The sequence below is a fragment of the Dendrobium catenatum genome, unplaced genomic scaffold, assembly GCF_001605985.2.
Source record: "Dendrobium catenatum unplaced genomic scaffold, ASM160598v2 original_scaffold_144855, whole genome shotgun sequence".
NCBI lineage: Eukaryota > Viridiplantae > Streptophyta > Magnoliopsida > Asparagales > Orchidaceae > Dendrobium > Dendrobium catenatum.
Window position 1 is genome coordinate 161,689 of NW_021463285.1, and position 19,146 is coordinate 180,834.

The window sequence follows — 19,146 nt, forward strand, 5'->3', positions numbered from 1 at the left end:
CTAGGCAAAGTTATGAATTTTCTAAGTTTCGGGCCCTATCCAATAGACTAGGGTTGACCAAAAAGTTGACTTTCTAATATAGGCCATTTTCTGGAAACCTAAAATTTTTAATAAATACTAGGCCCTAATTGGAGTCTAATGCAAGTGAGTTTACCTAATTTGGAATTTTCTACAATTAGTTATGGATTTCTAAAGATCGGAGTATTTAAGGGAATTTCTAAATTAACTAGGAAAGGGCCTTCTTTACTGTTTTGCCCCAAACAAGCTCCAAACTGATTGGAATCACCCCCAAAGGTCAGGAATGACCTGAGAAAGTGATTCCAAGTATTTGGGGAAAATTTGGGATTTTTAATAATTTTTAATGAATTATTAGGGGCAAAATGGTAAATTCCACCTATGGTCAAATTAGGGGTCAACCTAAAGTCAAACTAGGGAGCCCTAATTATCTAAGGTCAAGGGTCAGATTCTGGTCAGTTTGAGGTATTATGGGTAATTTTCTGACCTAAGATGTATTTATTGTATTTTTCGGAAGGTCTCGGGGCCTTATTTAACCAGTTAATTAGGGTTAGTTAATTATGGGCTCTAAAAGCTCCTAAAAAATCCTAGAAAATTCAGTGATGTTTTAGATGTCACTAAGTTTAAGTGTTGAGGTTTTCATGTCGTTCTGGGGTCTATCCTAGTCCCTAGAAAACTTCTAAGTTCGCTAGACAGGTCCTTAATTTTTGTCCTTAGGGTGTCACTACGTTGTAGGAGTTTAAAATGATGTTTAGTCTAACCCTTCAGGTAATAAATGCATGGGAGTACGAAAATGAAATAAACACACCATGTCCTTAGATCTAGGAGAGCCTAAGCTAAGTGCTCGTGGTGCGACCTACACATGCAATCTACGAAAAATAAAAGGACAGACACCTAAAGAAAGGATTAGTGAATGATTGGGACTCAACCATTCACTAACCCACTCCCCCATGATTGCTCTTCATTCGTAGAACCCATGTTTAAAATTTTATGAAATAGTGGGTCTCCCAAAATTAGGATTTAATTATAAGTAATTTCAAAATAGTTTCAAAATACTTATAAATATAAATATACCTTTTTTGGAAAATAAAGTAATTAAAAAGTAAGTCAATTCATAGTATATAAGTATAGGGAGACCCACTAACCACCCTAACGAAGTCTCAAACGATTTGAAAATAGCTTGTATCCTGAAAATAATGTTATAATTAATATTCAATAAAAAAAATACTTGAATAATCAAATCCAAATAGTGATATGTCAAAACAGCCAAAATCAAGGGCTGGAAATGGTTTCAAAACATACAGCTCGCTTTTCTGAAAAGAACGAGGGGTTATACGCAAAAATCCGAGTTAAAACGACGAAGATATGAATTTCCGAAGTCTAAATATAATAAAATAATATTTTAAAATATTGTCAATTCACTGTTTTTGTAATCACAACAAATACAAACATACCTTTTATCTAAAAATAGTTTTAAACTATGCAGAATTCAAAATACACCTAAAACAAGATGCTGTGCATCGACAGCGGATCTAAAACGAAGAAGTTACGCAATTTCGAAGTCTAAGGACGATAATTAAATAATTTCAAAATAGTGCAATTGACTGTATATCAAATAATTGCAGACAGATCAAAACTTTTTGAGTCAAACCAATTTTAAAGTATGAAGAATTAAAATACGTTCAAATCAAGGTGCTGTGCGTCGACAGCGGATTCAAAACGAGGAAGATATGATTTTTGGAAGATTAAATATAATAAATAGGTTAAGAATAATTTAAAATAAGTAATATGTTGAAAATAGTTATTAAAATAATACTTTGATATTTCTAAAACTTAAGGTAATTTAAAAAAGTATAATAATAGTAATATTGATAGTATTTTAAATAATTCTAACTAATTAAAATAATTAAAGTCCGCGGTTGCGGCCAATCATTGGCGGCGGCTCAATGATTGCCGCAATCATGCGGCAATCAAGCCGCCTCCCACTCATCCACGTGGGCAACGGCTCCGAGCCGTCCGATCCGCGTGGTTTCAAACGGAGGGTCCTGATCGCGTCGGATGAGGAAATACACAGCAGGATTTAACCTTCGGTCGAACGAGTGCCCAGATCCACGCGATCTGAGCCGTTGATCGGCGAGATCAACGATCCAGAGTGCACACGCCTGGGAGCCGACCGGACCGAGAGCTCTAACCTTATTTTCGCTTCGTTCTCACAAACGGCTGGACCAAACGAGACTAAACTTTAGATCTAAGTTTTATTAGTGAAGAGCATTCGTGGGGGGTATTTTTCAATACTAAATATGCAGTATGTTGATAGCTCTTTAGATCTATGTGCCTTAACCTAGGGTTTAGCTTTTACCTCAATCCACACGATGAATTCAGTCGATCTTGGACTCGTTGAACTCGGGAAATCCGCACGCACAAGTTCTCTCTTGAACTCGGGCTCCAATATGTCCTCGATCGAACGGAATAAGGCTTGGAAGGTCCTAAGCCACGGATCGCCGGAGAACTCGCCAGCGGCGGCCTTGACCGGTCGGGTTCGACGTGGGGAAGGATGAGGAAACCTAGGGGAGCTCTCACACCAAATATCTCGGGCTGAGAGCGTCTAGGTCGGGAGCAAAAGCCAAAAAGTCCATAAAACGACCTCAAATTTTCTATTTAAACAACTCAAACCTATTATGGACGGTTTGGGTTGAATCTAACTCTAATTGGGAGGGAAATTAAGTTGATTTGAACGAGATTTTTGTTTCAAAACGTCAATGGGCTCTTAAATATATTAAAGTGCTTTTAATTTTAGTTAAATAGGCTATTATATCCTATTTAAGACTTGATTTGACCAAGTCAAACTTTGACTTGGTCAAATCAGTCAAGAGAGCCAAAAGGGGATGAGAGGTTTGAGCCATGAAAGTGATTGGATATGATATAGGCTCTAAAAGGGCTTAATGGGTCAAAATTGACCCATTACAACTTGGGTTGACCAAGTCACTCAGTCCATCATGCCCATGGGTTTAACAAAATCAAGGTCAACAGCTTGATTTCGGAGGCCGCAGAGCTCTTTTCGTCCGACGCCGCAGTTGGAAGATTTATTTGTCTCGAAGTAAGGAATCCAAATCCTATTTTTGATTTTGAAGATTTTAAGTTTTGGTATTTCTCTGCTCATTTTTGTGTTTCCGTTACCGAAAAACGTGCTTATCTTTGTATTGACGAAACTTTTACCGCTTAGCTTTTGGTATGTTCTTGAACTGATGTTTTTGTACGATTTGAGTATTTTCTGAAAAGTTCTCACCGGGTATTTTGAGTTCTGTGTGATTTGAATCGAATAGAAAATTATTTGGCTGTTGGAAAATAGTGCTTCAGTACAAGTAAAGCTTTGAAACATTATTTTACACGATTTCTGGTAATTGGGTAATTTTCTGAAACTGTGTATTTTATAACGACTTCTGTCTACTATACGATATTTTAAGGAGTTTTCTAAATTGGGCCAAATCATGTTTATTGATCGCAATGCATTTATGATATGTATACGAATGTGGATATATGATTAGATTACTATTATATTACTGAAAGATAAGTAAAGACTGATTGAACCGTTGGTTGGAGATTGATTTGACCTGTACATGATGGTGGGCCAACGGGCTTTCCTTTAAAAAGGATTTGGTGTTATCCTCTATTGATTATTGATACAACGATTGGGAGTTATAAGGAGATTATTCTGCCGACGGGCAAAGAGTGACGACTCTATCATTGAGCCAACGGATATACAACAATTCATCGATATTCCAAGACCGAAAAATGCCTTAATAGCTAGTGATTGTACTTGTTCGATAAGACTATTGTATTGAATGCATGTGTAAAGTATTGTTCTTATACTTTCTTTATGGATTTATCGATTGACTGATTTATTGATATGGAATTGATTTATTGCTATTGAATGGATTTTCTGACGGATTTATGGGTTTACTGTTACTGTACGATTTCATTGATATTGCATACTCATGTCACTGAATACTGATACTGATATGGATATTGTTATTGCATTGATTCATTGATACTACAGACACTGATATGATTGATTCATTGATACTATAGATTTTTTGATACCATTGATTCATTGATACACCGAATATTGATCTGCTACATGTGATACATTAACCATGTGATATAAAATATGTTTTTACTGTATTGATTTGATTTCAATTGTTCTTACGATGTATTGATTGATTGTTTTATATGATTTCATATCGATTGATAGTACTGACTGGAGATTATTTCTTTATTAATGATTTGATTGATTCTATCGATACGATATTGATTTAACTAATATTACTTATATGATATTTTCCCTATGGATTTGACCGATATTTCAGATATGATGGAATTGACGTATGTATTGATTTATTGAGTATTATGGATTTCTCTACTGTTTATTGATCCTTCTACTTATGATTTTGTGATTCCACCGATCATGCATTTATTACTGATTTTCGTATCTGCATAGATTCAATTATCATGTGCAAGTGATTGTTATGGATTTGACTGATTGACATGCATATTGTTCAATACCGTGCTTTGATTTCAGTTGTAGGTAATAGGTGACCTGCTGGGCTTTTTAAAGCTCATTATATGTGATTAATATTTTTAGGTCAGGGCAAGGGAGCAGGATATTGAGGTTGATCAGGAATCTTCAGGTTTTTATCCTTTTGTTATAGTGATTCTTTTTATACTCAGGATAGGATATATTACTTGTGATTGATGTGTAAATCCTGAGTATTGTAAATATACTTTTGGGAATTATCAGAATATGTACATTGATGTTTTTTTTTTTAAATTATAGATTTTTTTAGACTGCTTATCTGATTGATGATTATAGATAGCTCTGGTAAATTATAATTTAAAGGATCGATTGAAAAAAATTTTCCAAGTTAGATCTTGGGGCGTCATAGAAATGATCCATACTTTCATTAAATTGGCTGAAGTGTTTATCAAACAATTCGTCATCAATTAAAAAATTGCTAAGTATTCTTCTCACCTGTTTGGGATCCGCCAAAATGTAGGAGAATCGCTTAAGGAGTATTTTCAATGATTATCCACCAAAACTTAACAAATTCCAAGTGTATATCCTAAATTATTGTGAACAGTTTTTCTAAGAGGCCTCCATCCTTGTCCCTTTTACTCGGCACTCATGCAAGACACAGTTTATTTATATGCTGACCTGATCCATCACATATAGGCACAAATTTCTATAGATGAAACCATAAATGCTCATAAAAAGTAGTTTGAGCAACCATATAGAAATCGCAAAAGTTTATCGATGATGTATAACTCATTCTCGCAGTACAAGAAATAAAAAAGGAATAACCTACCTCCTAGACCCCCATTACCATGTCGCAAACCTCGATAAGATAAGGAGTATACATGACTCAATGAATCTCGAGTAAATGTATTAATGACCATTTAAGATCAGAAGAACGTGAAGTGGTTGAATCCTTTGAAGTCGAATACTAGAAACAAGATTAATAGTATCATTTCCATCATAGTTGTGGGCACACTACTAAAGCCTATAAGCAGCTCAAAAATAAAATTGGGAGGCTTATCTTCCAAGGTTACCTTCAACGGTTTATTTGAGATCCACCCGCTCGAGAAGAATCTTGTCCCACTAGGGGGCAAAATCAACAACAATAAATATAATCGTTAAATTATCATCAAATAGTTTATGAGATTGAAACCATAACATGAGGCCCCTTATTGCCCAATCAAGTCTTATTAGTTGTAGATGACAAGCCAACACCTAATAATTCTCGTATCGATCATTCTATTATTTTTGATAATTCTGATTTGTAGGGGATAAAAATCTCTCATCAATATCCACTTGTGATTAATATATGGATAGTTGACTCGTATTATAACATCAAAAGGAATATGTTGGATAATGTGAGTTTCATTAATATCTTATTATATTCTACTTTTCTTAATATGGGACTTACAAAAAAAAAAGCTTCAACCTTCCGCAGGTCCACTATATGGGTTTGATAATCAACATGTATGAGTGGAAGGGATAATCAGTCTCCCAGTTATACTTGAAGAATTTCCTCAATAGACTGCACACTCCATCCAGTTCATTATAGTAAAGTCAGAATCAACTTACAATGTTATCTTTGGAAGACCACTCTAATTTATCTTTGAGATTTTTGCCTCCTTCCCTCGCCTTAAAATAAAGTTTCTAATCCAGTGGGAGTTAGTGTTGTATATGGAGATCAATAAGTAGCAAAATCCGGTTATCTTAGGCAAGTTTAATCAAGTCTATTAGTTACCCTGATTATCAAGGATTTTGATCTTTGAAACAACGATATCCCTTAGAGGGCTTCTCCTGTAGAATACCTCACTATTGTATCCATATCAGAACCCTTTCAAGAACTGTGTAGATCGGGTCTCTTCTCTCAGACAAATAATATATATATTTTCTATGTAAAAATAAAGATGTTTTTGCATGGAGTTCAGCCGATATGCCCGAAATCGACACTGAAGTAATCATGCTCTCTCTCTCAAAGTCAACCCAACGTGCAAGCCAGTAATTTAGAAGAAATAAAATTTTGCACTAGATCGCCAACAAGCAATCGAGCAGGAAATTGATAAGCTTCTGGAGGTTGGATTTATAAGGAAAGTTCACTATCCTACCTGGTTGGCAAATATTATCATAGTGCGAAAAGCTAGTGGAGTGTGGAGAATGTGCATGGACTATGCATATCTTAATAAAGCTTATCATAATGATAGTTTTCACATTTATTGTTTGGACCAGTTAGTCCATACCACCTCCTGACATCATATTCTAAGCTTTATGGATGCCTACTCTAATCAAATAAAAATGAATCATGCGGATGTGGAGGTAACACTTTTTTGGATAGATAAGGGGTTATATTATTATCTGGTCATGTTATTCGGGCTCAAAAATGCCAAAGTAACATATCAACTCCTTATAAATAAGATTTTTAATGACCTTATCGTGCGTACTATGGAAGTATATATTGATGACTTATTGGTGAAAAACCTTAAAAATCTCAACATATATCAGACTTGAAACAATGATTTCACCTGCTACGACGTTATAACATGTGACTCAATTCCACCAAGTATATTTTTGGAGTATCTTCAAAAAAGTTCTTAGGGTTCATGGTAATCCACTGAGGGATTGAAGCTAATATTGAGAAAATAAAGGTACTAACATATATAATGCCCCCGATAAATATCAAGGAAGTCCAAAGACTAAATAGAAAAATTACAGTGCTGTCTTATTTCCTGACTCGCTTAGGAGAAAAATATCCGCCTTTCTTCAAGATACTCAGAGGTGTTCGTAGCTCAGGATTTCAATGGAATGATGAATGCCAATAAGCTTTCGAACAGCTACGAAAGTATTTAACATCTCCATTGCTACTTTCTAAACCAATACCTTGATAAAAGTTATATTTATACTTGGTTGTTTCTGCCAATGTTATTATTTTAGTTTTGGATTGAGGTGAGAATGTTGTACAACATCTCATCTATTATGTCAGTAAAATCTTATATGAAACAAATGGATATTATCCACTAGCGGATAAAATAACTTTGGCGTTAGTTTACTCTGCTAGGAAATTATTCCCTTACTTCAAGCCCATACAATTGGAGTCTACATAAATCAACTGTTGAGAAGTATCCTGTGAAAGCTAGAAGCGTCTAGCAAACTAATAAAGTTGTATGTGGAATTGGGAGTGTTTGACATCCACTATTCGCTTAGACTCTATATCAAATCTCAGACACTTATAAATTTTGTAATTGAATGCATCATCACCATATATCTGATGAGCCACCAAGTGCTTCTCTTTCTTCTTAGTGCTGAATGTTATATGTTGATGGAGCTTCTGAAAGTTCTAGCAATTGTTTGTGTTGAAAGCTTTTAAAGTGTTTGAAAATGTTAGTCTTTTTTGGGAAAAGTTAATTTTTTGAATTTCAATATCAAAATCGAATGTGTCATTATGAATGATATATTGTCCCAGGAAACAAGGATATCATTCCCTAAAGGATTCAGATAATGAAGCTAAAAATTTTATCTTAGATGCAATTGTCAAATCCCATGAAGAACTATGTCTAACATCGAAGGGTCAAAATGACATTCTACTTGTATTTAAATATTATAATATGGATGGAAAATCATTAATTTTATATTCATAGTCTTGATAAGAAATGATATGTCTTCCAAATGGAATAAAATATCATTTGCTAATCGAACGTCTGAATATGACGATAATGATCGTCGTTGATTTCAATTATCAAGGAGGTCGAATTCTCTACAAATACTCTCAATTAGAATAACGACAAAATTTGTATTTTTTTAGAATTTTTAAGGTTTGATATCAAATAAAGTGAGGTTAGAAATTTAATAGGGATGTGATCAAAATTTGAGCACTTGTTTTTGGAGGTCAAGAGAAAAGAAGTAGGAGTGTTTTGGGATTCTAAAACACTTCAGAAAATATCCTGGCTTATCCTATTTATTGGGCTTTAAGTTTAGGATTGAGATAATTTTTTTACTTTGAGTTGATCAATTTATTAGAAATTTGGGATTCGATTCTCAGAGGTTGGGGTCTTAAAATTTTGGGTCTGCCGCATATTTTAAATCTATTTTGGGCATTAAAAGATAGTAACCCGAACCTAGCTAATGTAGTGCAAAATCTAGACTCACCATGGCCTCAATTAGGGAGCTAGCTAGCCACCTAGACGATTTAAAATTCATGAGTATGGTCCTTATATGAAAGAGTGATAGGGATGTTGCTAATTAAAGTTTTTGAGGAGTTGGGGCCGATATCTAGAGCGAATCTTAATTAGCCCCTTGACTTATGTAGGGTGAAATGCTTTGAAAATGCAATTAAAATTTTACACTTTTAAATTTATTTCTAATGCAATGCATGCTGATTGACTCGATGAAATGTATAAATTTGTATGAAGTAGTTTTAAAAAGGCTTAATATATATATTTTATCCTAAAGATTGCACAATATCTCTTTGACAGGATTGTACTCTAATAGGCCGGGTGATATGCTAGAATCCGCAAGCGAGGAGGTGCCTAACAAAGAGGAGAAGTAATTAATGTGCATAAATGAGAACTCATGGCGGTCTCAGGCTTATTTCTTAGATCATTAGAGCTTTTATGTTAGCCTATAAATTTTATTTAATTCTAAGTAGAAAAATATTTTAACGTTCCCTCGCAAGCCTCGGATCGTATCCAGGCTTAAACAAATCGACATATAAGAAATAAACCTAGAAAAGCAGGCTGGTTATACTGCACAATCAAAGTAAATAAATAAATCAATTAAATTAAATAAATCAAATGTAAAATACATGTGACAAGTGTCATTTAATTTACAACCTAGGGTCTGTAGAAATCAAAAGTGATTGGATACCACTAACAACTCGGATTCAAATCCTAAGACTGACGCAAATGACTTTGAGTGATATATTTTTTATCTTCACTTATTCTTTCTCCTATGAGTTCCTTGGATTCTTTAGGTTCGGATATATATAATATAAAGTTTTCACATCGTAAAATTTAATATGTTGTTGCATGATTTATTCTGAAAGTTTTGATTACAAAAAATCAGATTTTTATCGGTCATTTTTTTTATACTCAATTTTTCTGAGTATATGATTAGATTAAGATTTTTTCAGACGAAAGTAATTATTTTATAAACGTCTTAGAATGTTTATATTAATATTTATCTGAAGTGAAAAATTGAACATGTTTAGTAGGTAGTATGTTATACATACAATATGAATCTTACTTACAATTTGTACATTTTGTGAGTATTATATTGAAGTCATGATTTAATTACCATTGCAGTTGCATTTATGCAGAGCATAGTATGACATTGAATATTTTCTAACCTCGAAAAATACACTATTTGATATATGAAAAGCCTTATATATATATTTGGCCCCATTCTAATAGTATAGATATGAGAGGAATTTTGTCCCTGCTTGCTAAAAATATGTGCGGGAGGTTTTGACGCTTTTATTTGGTTCGGTTGACCGGATGCAAGAAACATCCGGTCCTAGACAAAAAAACGTCTGTACCGAGGTGTACCGAGTTTTTTCGAAAAAACTACGTACATGTATTTTTTTGACTAGGATCGAATATTTCTCTGCATCCAATTGGAAGACGTAATAACGGCTCGAGGTTTTGTGATATTATTTTGCTCTAATTTTGACCGCACTTGATATATACAAATGTGAAAGATTAAATAAAGGCATAACTATTTGATTTATTTGACTGACGAGATCGTCAAACATCTCTTTTTCAAAGGCGGGTCCAAATTCAGAATATCACCCTACGCGTTGAGGAGAGCGCTCGACAGCGTTCGCCTCGTTAACTCCGCGCATCCCTGCTCAAAACCTCTCTCTCTCTACAAGCCTGCGGTTGGCATTCTCGGTCGAAATTGAAGGCTGCAATTGCGGAATGGCGGCGATTTCGAGCATTGGGACGGCGTCTTACTGGGGCGAGCGCCGGAGCCGGGTTCCGGATGCGAAGTTGGCAACGGGGATCTCGAAGGTAGCGGCTGTTGGCTGGAGTAATTTTCTTAGGTTTTTGTGGCCTCCTGAGGTGGACCGCTTATTTGTTTTCTGGATTTTTATTCTAGTACTTTGTTTTCCGATTGCGGAAGATTCGGCAATTGCATTGCATCTCAATAAGTTCTTATGCCATCTCTATTGCGCATTGCAATCCAGATCGGAGATCTTTGAACCCGCAGTTTAGTCAAGTTTTTTGTTTTCCTTTATTAATCTTGTTTATTCTGTGAAATTCGGCAATTGGTTAATGTATTTGTTGATAGTTTAGAGACTAAAGAAGGTGCATCTAATAGAGGTTCTTAGAAAGATGGCAGTAGCGAGAAATAGTAGCAGATATGTCTCAACAAATTTCACTTGTTGGGCACGAATCTAGATACATTATTTAGTATAAAGATACACTGAATTAAATTCAGGATCATCCGAATTCTAATATTTGCAAACTCTAGTCGAATTGAACGTCTCCATAAGATGCAACCGATGGCACCACAAGTGATCTGATCTCGGTCAAACGAAGATGACGGCAAGCCATCGGTGTTGCTGGACACTGTCGCCTTACTTTTGTAGCATGGACACCGTCGCCCAACTGTTATTGTCTAAGTGTCGCTTTGGATCAGTGGCTATCAACCTATCTTAGTCCATTAATTATCATTTGATCCCCCTCGTCCGATCGCCGTTGCTTGACCATTGCTGCTCAACAAAAATTGCCTGAACAAAATTGACTGACTGTCATCAGCATTTCTCCACTACTTCTTCTACGACTACAAGAGACCAAACAGTGCGTCTAATCTTGTAACACCATCTTATTCAGTTATGGAAAAAAATGGACATTTGTAACTTCAATAAATGATGAATTCTTTCAATTAGCTCAGACACCATAGTTCTTCATGTTCCTAATTTTCCAAAAAAAAAAACTCAGGTCTCCCATATTCTTCTTTTTTTTTGTATGTATATGCTAGATCTTCATGTAAAGTTAGGACGCAAAACTCTCTAAATTGTCTATAATTTTCTAGCACGCAACATAACCAATATAGATGTTGTAGCTTATTATGTTTGTTGTACTTATTTTTTGAAGGGTTTGCTAGAGTTTAATTCTACATTTCCTTTGAATGAAGCTTTTGAAAGTGCTTGGTAGCAATGTGCCTTCCAAAGTCACTTTTGAAAATTCTTGTTTAATTGCAAGTGCATCAAATCTATGTTGATATGATTTAAAAGGTCAACAATAAAAAATAAATATTTTATGTTAAAAAAAACTTTTTCTATGCTTGTTTATCAACGCAAAGAAGAATAATATGGGCTGAGGCATGCATATAATTTTATTCTATTACGTGATAATTGTTTTTCTTCAACAAATTATTTTAGCATATAGGATAGTATTGAGTGACCTTCCGAATGATAATTTTAGAAGTTTGAACTAATTTCAGAAAGCTAGAAATAAACTTAAATGAAACAATTGTTGGAAATGCGTTAATACTATAGACAGGTGATAATGTTCTTGATTAACTATAGTATTTGTAGAGGGTACTATTGTTGAATTATTACTAAAACCCAAAACTCACACAATATGTTCAATGTGTACTACTAAGCATAAAGTAATAAGGATTGCTACTGAGTTCGACTTCTTAGTCATTGAAACGTTTGAAAAATCAAGAGCAGAAGTAATGTTATTCAATATAAAAAAATAAATTAATTAATAAACAATGCAGTTAAATAACACTAAGCTTAATAAATCATATTAACTCAATTATCAACAAACTATATTATTGGTTTGCTTATGAGTCTTGTGACTCCTCAAAAAAGACCTTACCAACCAATTTATCTGTTAATGTTGAAATGAGAGATGGAAGTAAGCACTAAATGAGGACAAACCATAAATAATACAAAATAAAATCGTTATGATGTGGACGACCTTCCCAACCAATTTTACTAATTGTGTATATATAAATTTTTGTAATCATGAACTGGAATATAATGAAAAATGAAATATTACTCAAGTCTGAAGACATGAATTGCTAAGTTGTTACTTGTCTTACAAATACCAAACTTATGGTTCTTTTACAATGCTCGACTTGGGTCCATAGCCCAGTTTTTGGTGCATTACACATAATGAATAAGTGTTACGGGGCCGGCCTAGGAGGGGCCGGCTGAATCAATCCAACATGGACCGGTTCATGTGTACACCCGATGGCCCAGCATGGGGCGGAAACAGGGAGGGGCCGGAAGCTTCAATGGGGCCCACTTGCTATTTTAAACAGTGTTTAGGAGGGAGATTTTGAATTAGGGGCTGTTTAGTTTCATTTTGCTTTAATTAGTCATGAGGAGGTTAGGGTTAGGGTTATCTTGAGATTTGCTGAAATTTTGAGGTCTAGGGTTTGTTTTGGGGCTCTAAGTTTTGCTAGAGATTGTGGAGAGTTTTCGTTCCTCTCGAATTGAAGGAAATTGTATCTTGCTTGGTTTTTCTTGTTGTTATTTGAATCAAAGAATTCCCTTGGTGTTTCTTCTTCAATCTACAAAAGTTCTTGCATTGTTCTTGCTTATTTCTCCTTGAAATCTCACTGTTTTTGCCGATTCTTGATTGGTTTGCTTGTGAACTCAAGTATTACACTTGTGGTTACTTGCTTGTTATTTGAATTAAAGAGTTTCTTTAGTGTTTTTCTTCTCTAATCTACAAAGGTTTTGGCGTTATTCTTGCTGATTTCTCCTCGAAATCAGCCCTCTTGCTCACTATTTTTGCCGATTCTTGATTGGTTTGCTTGCGAACTCAAGTATTACCCTTGTGGTTACTTGTGAACTCAAGTACTTCCTATCAATAAGCTAGTGCAAATCCCACAAGATATATGCAAGATGAATGCCTTCGAATTTAACATAATTGGTAAAGAGAATGTGCTTGAATTGTAATAAGTTTTGACTCTTTGTAATCTCTATTACTCAAATTTGAATATAGAGCCCTAAAAATTCTTCTAGTTCCAATTGAAAAACACATGTGGCCCTATCTACCACCTAGGTATCACCAATCCTCACAATTTAGGAATCATCAAATATATTTAATACCCTTCAATGAACAGCAAGCAATCTTCCACATTGATTTTAGGTATATATATATCAACAAATAGACTCTCAACTTAAAACTTCAACAAGAAATATAAGTCTATATTATTTGCCTGAGCACATATAGTTTTCAAATAGGAGCCCACTTGTATTGCTTTAACCATTCCAAGGAAGAAGAAATGTTTCATTTCAAGTGCAATATCAAATCATAATTGATAGATTCATTCATTCCAATATAGTATAACTTGCAAAAGGCTCCATTCAATAAATGGATTCCCTTCTAATTTAAACAAATTGAAGACATTTAATGAACGTCATAGTAGCTTGTTATTGGCCATCCTGTATTGCTGCTTGCTGATGTAAATTGTTTCTGGTTTAGCGAAGTAGACTGAGATCACTAATAATGCTTACTATGAATAAAAATCAAATTAAAACTTCAACAAGAAATATAAGTCTATATTATTTGCCTGAGCACATATAGTTTTCAAATAGGAGCCCACTTGTATTGCTTTAACCATTCCAAGGAAGAAGAAATGTTTCATTTCAAGTGCAATATCAAATCATAATTGATAGATTCATTCATTCCAATATAGTATAACTTGCAAAAGGCTCCATTCAATAAATGGATTCCCTTCTAATTTAAACAAATTTAAGACATTTAATGAACGTCATAGTAGCTTGTTATTGGCCATCCTGTATTGCTGCTTGCTGATGTAAATGGTTTCTGGTTTAGCGAAGTAGACTGAGATCACTAATAATACTATCTATGAATAAAATCAAATAATCTAGAGGGATCAATGAATATTACAAATGTCTTGAATGCAAATATTTAACTTTGAGGTTAATTTTGATGCATTTACTTTTGAGGGCTGATTTATGGTATGCTGCTGATGCTCTCTTGAATGTGTTTAACTTGTTTAGATTGCAGGTCGTTACGTTGGCCAAAGAATTGCGAGTGGCTCTAAAAGAAAAGGTTCTGCAGTGCATCATCGTTTTTGCATTCAAATGTCATTAGTAGATGACAGAGTTTTTCATCAAAATGCTGCTGAAAAATCTGCAGTTTTGGTAATCATTACTTTCATTGATTAACTTACTTTTGTCCTTTTAACATCGTTGATCGGCTGTGGAGGATGGAATCTGTAATTGGAGCAAATGGTAACTTCCACTTATGGACTGAAATTTGGAGAACCACTACTATGAAAACAATTTAATCTGCTATGATTTGGCACTTCGTTGCTCCCGATGTTTGGTTGCGCAAAACTTGGAAGACTCTTACCACCCTATTAATGCTACCCATAAAAGTATGTTTTTTTGTTTGCATATACAAGCGCATGTATGAGATATAATTTTCTCTTAGGAGGAGAGTGATCATTCTCCTAATTATAATTTTGTCTTTACTTCTTTATACTATCTTGAAACTCAAGATCATCTCATTATATTTCATCTATGGGATAAAAAACATTTATGAATTGAGTTTCATGAATTTTCATAACAATTTAATCACTCATCTATATACAAAAAAGAATGATTGAATAACATATAGAAGCCTACTGAAAATCAAGCTTGTCCAATTATTCATCAATCCAAACCATCATACATCTAAACATCTCACTAACATTTACATAATTCCCTGCTATTGGAAGATTATGGATAAAAATTTGCAATTACCTTCTCTTGCAATCATAAACATCACTAAAGAATTTATGGTGCATCATACTAAAGATCAGATGATCATAAGAGTTTTGAATATCCTTCTTGGCTCTAATTTTAATATATATAAACACAAAGGAATTCATTTTCTTTAACACCATTAAAACTAGTAGCCTGTTGATCATCAATCAAATGCATCAAATTTCCTCTATTGATGGCTTTGACTTCATGCAAAGATAATTGTGATTGCAAAGTATAGAGACTTCTAAATGTCTTAGAAGGTCATGTATAACACAAAAGAAATTATTTTCTTTAACATTATTAAAACTAGTAGCATGTTGATCATCAATCAAATACATCAAATTTCTTCTATTGATTGCTTCGATTTCATGCAAAGATAATTGTGATTGCAAAGTGTAGAGACTTCTAAATGCCTTGGAATCAGACACGGGGGTCTTTCATATGCTGTCCAGTCATCCTTGTATTTTTCACAAATCTTATGAATGAAAAATTATCATGAAATTTGATGAAACTTAATCCTCATCTAGTTTTTATGCTTTAGATCACAATTAATGTTGTGATATTGAATTTAGTGATTATATGAAGTGATAGATGAGAAAATAAAATGGGAAGGAAAAAAGATGAGTATCTGTATATCTATGATTTTTATTGTTGAAGCTCTGCAATGAAAGGGACGCCAATGACTTGATTTATTGTATAGGAAATATGGAAATAGTTGGTAAATTAAGCATTAGAAAATTGTGTGTCCATAGGAAATGATGCCAAAAATGTTATTTTTGTTATTTGAGTGATTCTCGAAAATCAAAGTGGTTTTCTGATGCAACAAGAAAATATTGGAAATACACAAATCTTCCTTTCTTACGACATAGATAAATATAAACACTAAGATTGCAAATTATGAGGCACAACTTCAACTACAAATGACAAACATAAACCATAAGACATATATATTTTAGAGAAGAAGGATACATGTGGAGTGGAAATTGTGGATAGAGAAGAAGGGATTAAAAGACCGATATGAAGTTTAAGAGGAGAAGGGGAAATAAGACCATTGCTCACAAGCTATGTAAACCCGCAGGTTTTTACATTCCACAAATTTTTATTTCTAAAACCCTCCTAAAACAGCCACAAAATAGCCCTTATATAGGGGAGTAAAAGGTAAAAAAAGACAATTAATACATATATTTAATGCACCTCAAAATCAGCCAATAGAATACCCTTGAAAACCACAACAAGCAGGGACCAAAGGGGCAGCCGCCTGGGGAAGAAACCGAAGCATCAAAACAACCCCAAAAGTGGGGGAAAACTAAAGCATTAAATGGATCATAAAGGGAAAACCAAAAAGGCATCTTTTGTGAATTAAAATCGGCACGGGGAACACCAAAATGCCTCTTTTGCCTACAATTCTCCTCCGGTCGAGAAATCTCATCTCCTGATGAGAATGCCTTGGTACATGTTGGAAAATATCAGGATAACAACATTGCAAACTTAGGTTGAATAACAGTGCTTCCTTGATGTTCCAAATGCATTATTTCTGCTGACAAAGTTTTCTTTTAAAGTGAATATTGGCTTGTTGACTGTTTTGACTTTTTTCTCTCTTTTTTTTTTCTTTAAAGAAAAGAAGACTCACAACCTAAAGCTCTGATATCAAATTGATGGAACAAGAAAATATTGCAAAGACACAAATCTTCCTTTCTTACAACATAAATAAATATAAACACTAAGATTGCAAATTAAGAGATACAACTTCAACTACAAATGACAAACATAAACCATAAAACTTATATATATTTTAGAGAAGAAGGATACATATTGAGTAGAAATTGTGGATAGAGAAGAAGGGATTAGAAGACCAAGACGAATTTTAAGAGGAGAACGGGAAAGAAGACCATAGCTCGCAAGCTATGTAAACCCGCAGGTTTTTACATTCCATAAATTTTCATTTCTAAAACCTTCCTAAAATAGCCACAAAACAGCCCTTATATAGGGGAAGAAAAAGTTAAAAAAGACAATTAATACATGCATTTAATGCACCTCAAAATCAGCCAATAGAATTTCCTTGAAAATCGTAGTAAGTAGTGACCGAAGGGGCAGCCGTCTGGGAAATAAATCGAAACATTAAAACAGCCCCAAAAGTGGGGGAAAATCGAAGCATTAAATGGCTCATAAAGGGAAAACCGAAAAGACATCTTTTGGGAATTAAAATTGGCATGGGAACACCAAAAAGCCTCTTTTGCCTACATCAGTTCTCCTCCGGTTGAGAAATCTCATCTCCTGATGAGAATGCCTTGGGTACATGTTGAAAAATATCAGAAAGACAACGTTGTAAACTTAGGTTGAATAACAATGCTTCCTTGATGTTCCAAATGCATTATTTTTTATGACAGAACTTTCTTTTAAAGTGAACCTTGGCTTGTTGACTGTTTTGACTTTTTTCTCTTTTTTTTTTAAAGAAAGGAAGATTCACAACCTAAAGCTCTGATATCAAATTGATGCAACAAAAAAATATTGCAAAGACACAAATATTCCTTTCTTACAACATAGATAAATATAAACACTAAGATTGCAAATTAAGAGACACAACTTCAACTACAAATGACAAACATAAGCCATAAGACATATATATATATAAGAAAGATACCTGTGGAGTGAAAAAACCGTGGATAGAGAAGAAGGGATTAGAAGACCGAGACAAATTTTAAGAGGAGAAGGGGAAAGAAGACCATAGCTCGCAAGCTATGTAAACCCGCAGGTTTTTACATTCCATAAATTTTCATTTCTAAAACCTTCCTAAAATAGCCACAAAACAGCCCTTATACAGGGGAAGAAAAAGTTAAAAAAGACAATTAATACATGCATTTAACGCACCTCAAAATCAGTCAATAGAATACCCTTGAAAACCTCAGCAAGTAGGGACCGAAGGGGCAGCCGCATGGGGAAGAAATCAAAGCATCAAAACAGCTCCAAAAGTGGGGGAAAATCGAAGCATTAAATTGCTCATAAAGGGAAAACCGAAAAGACATCTTTTGTGAATTAAAATCGGCATGGGGAACACCAAAAGACCTCTTCTGCCTACATTAATTAATGATGCAATCAAAATTTAGGAAAGCTAAGATTGCAAATACCTATACCTCTTCCTTTAAAACATAACAAACATAAAATCATATAACTTAAAATCGACACAACACCTTACAACTATATATATTTTAGAGAAGAAAGATACAAGTGAGGCGGGAACCATGGTTAGAAGGAGTAGAAGTCTTGAGACGAAATATAAGAGAGAAAAGCATAGATAACTAGCTCGCAAGCTAGAAAAAACCCTCAGGTTTTACTCCAAAAATTCATCACATAGCTCCTTTTCAAATAGCCACAAAACAACCCTATAAATAGAAAAGAAAAGGAGGCCAAAAGCCATGCTGAGCCGCCCACCACAACCAACCAAAATAGGAGAAAAAATCAGCAATAAAGGCACATTTGGACCCCCACCCAAACAACCACAACAAGGGAACCGGGACAGCCAAGGAGCGGGAACCAAACAGCCAAGCAAAGGGAACCGGGAAAGCAGGGAACAAAAATCGAACAACCCAACAAGAGAAACTGGGAAAAGCAGGGAGTAGGAGTAGAAACCGAAAAGCCAAGACCAGGGAAACCGGGAAAGCCAAGAACCGAATAGCCAAGGCCAGGGAAACCGAGAAAGCCAGGAACCCAGCAGCCATATGCTTAAAAAACAGCCCCTAATCAGCCACCAAACACCAAACAGCCAAAGAAAAATGAGCCAAGCCCATTTAGCCAACTTCAGCCCATAATTAAATGCCGAAATATACAA

General features: G+C 34.5%; 1 protein-coding gene across 2 annotated transcripts in view; it reads left to right on the top strand.

Moving 5' to 3' along the window:
* The first annotated feature begins 10,330 nt into the window (after positions 1-10,330).
* The window catches only part of LOC110113243 (protein ABHD11), a 32,275-nt gene continuing 23,459 nt past the window's right edge, over positions 10,331-19,146 (top strand). The window contains exons 1-2 of one of the 2 annotated variants that reach the window (XM_020845727.2): positions 10,331-10,638; positions 14,571-14,714. In XM_020845727.2, coding sequence (XP_020701386.1) covers positions 10,495-10,638; positions 14,571-14,714 — 288 coding nt within the window. In that variant the 5' untranslated portion in view covers positions 10,331-10,494. The remainder of the gene's footprint in view (positions 10,639-14,570; positions 14,715-19,146) is intronic. The other variant, XM_020845728.2, reaches the window with a different exon arrangement.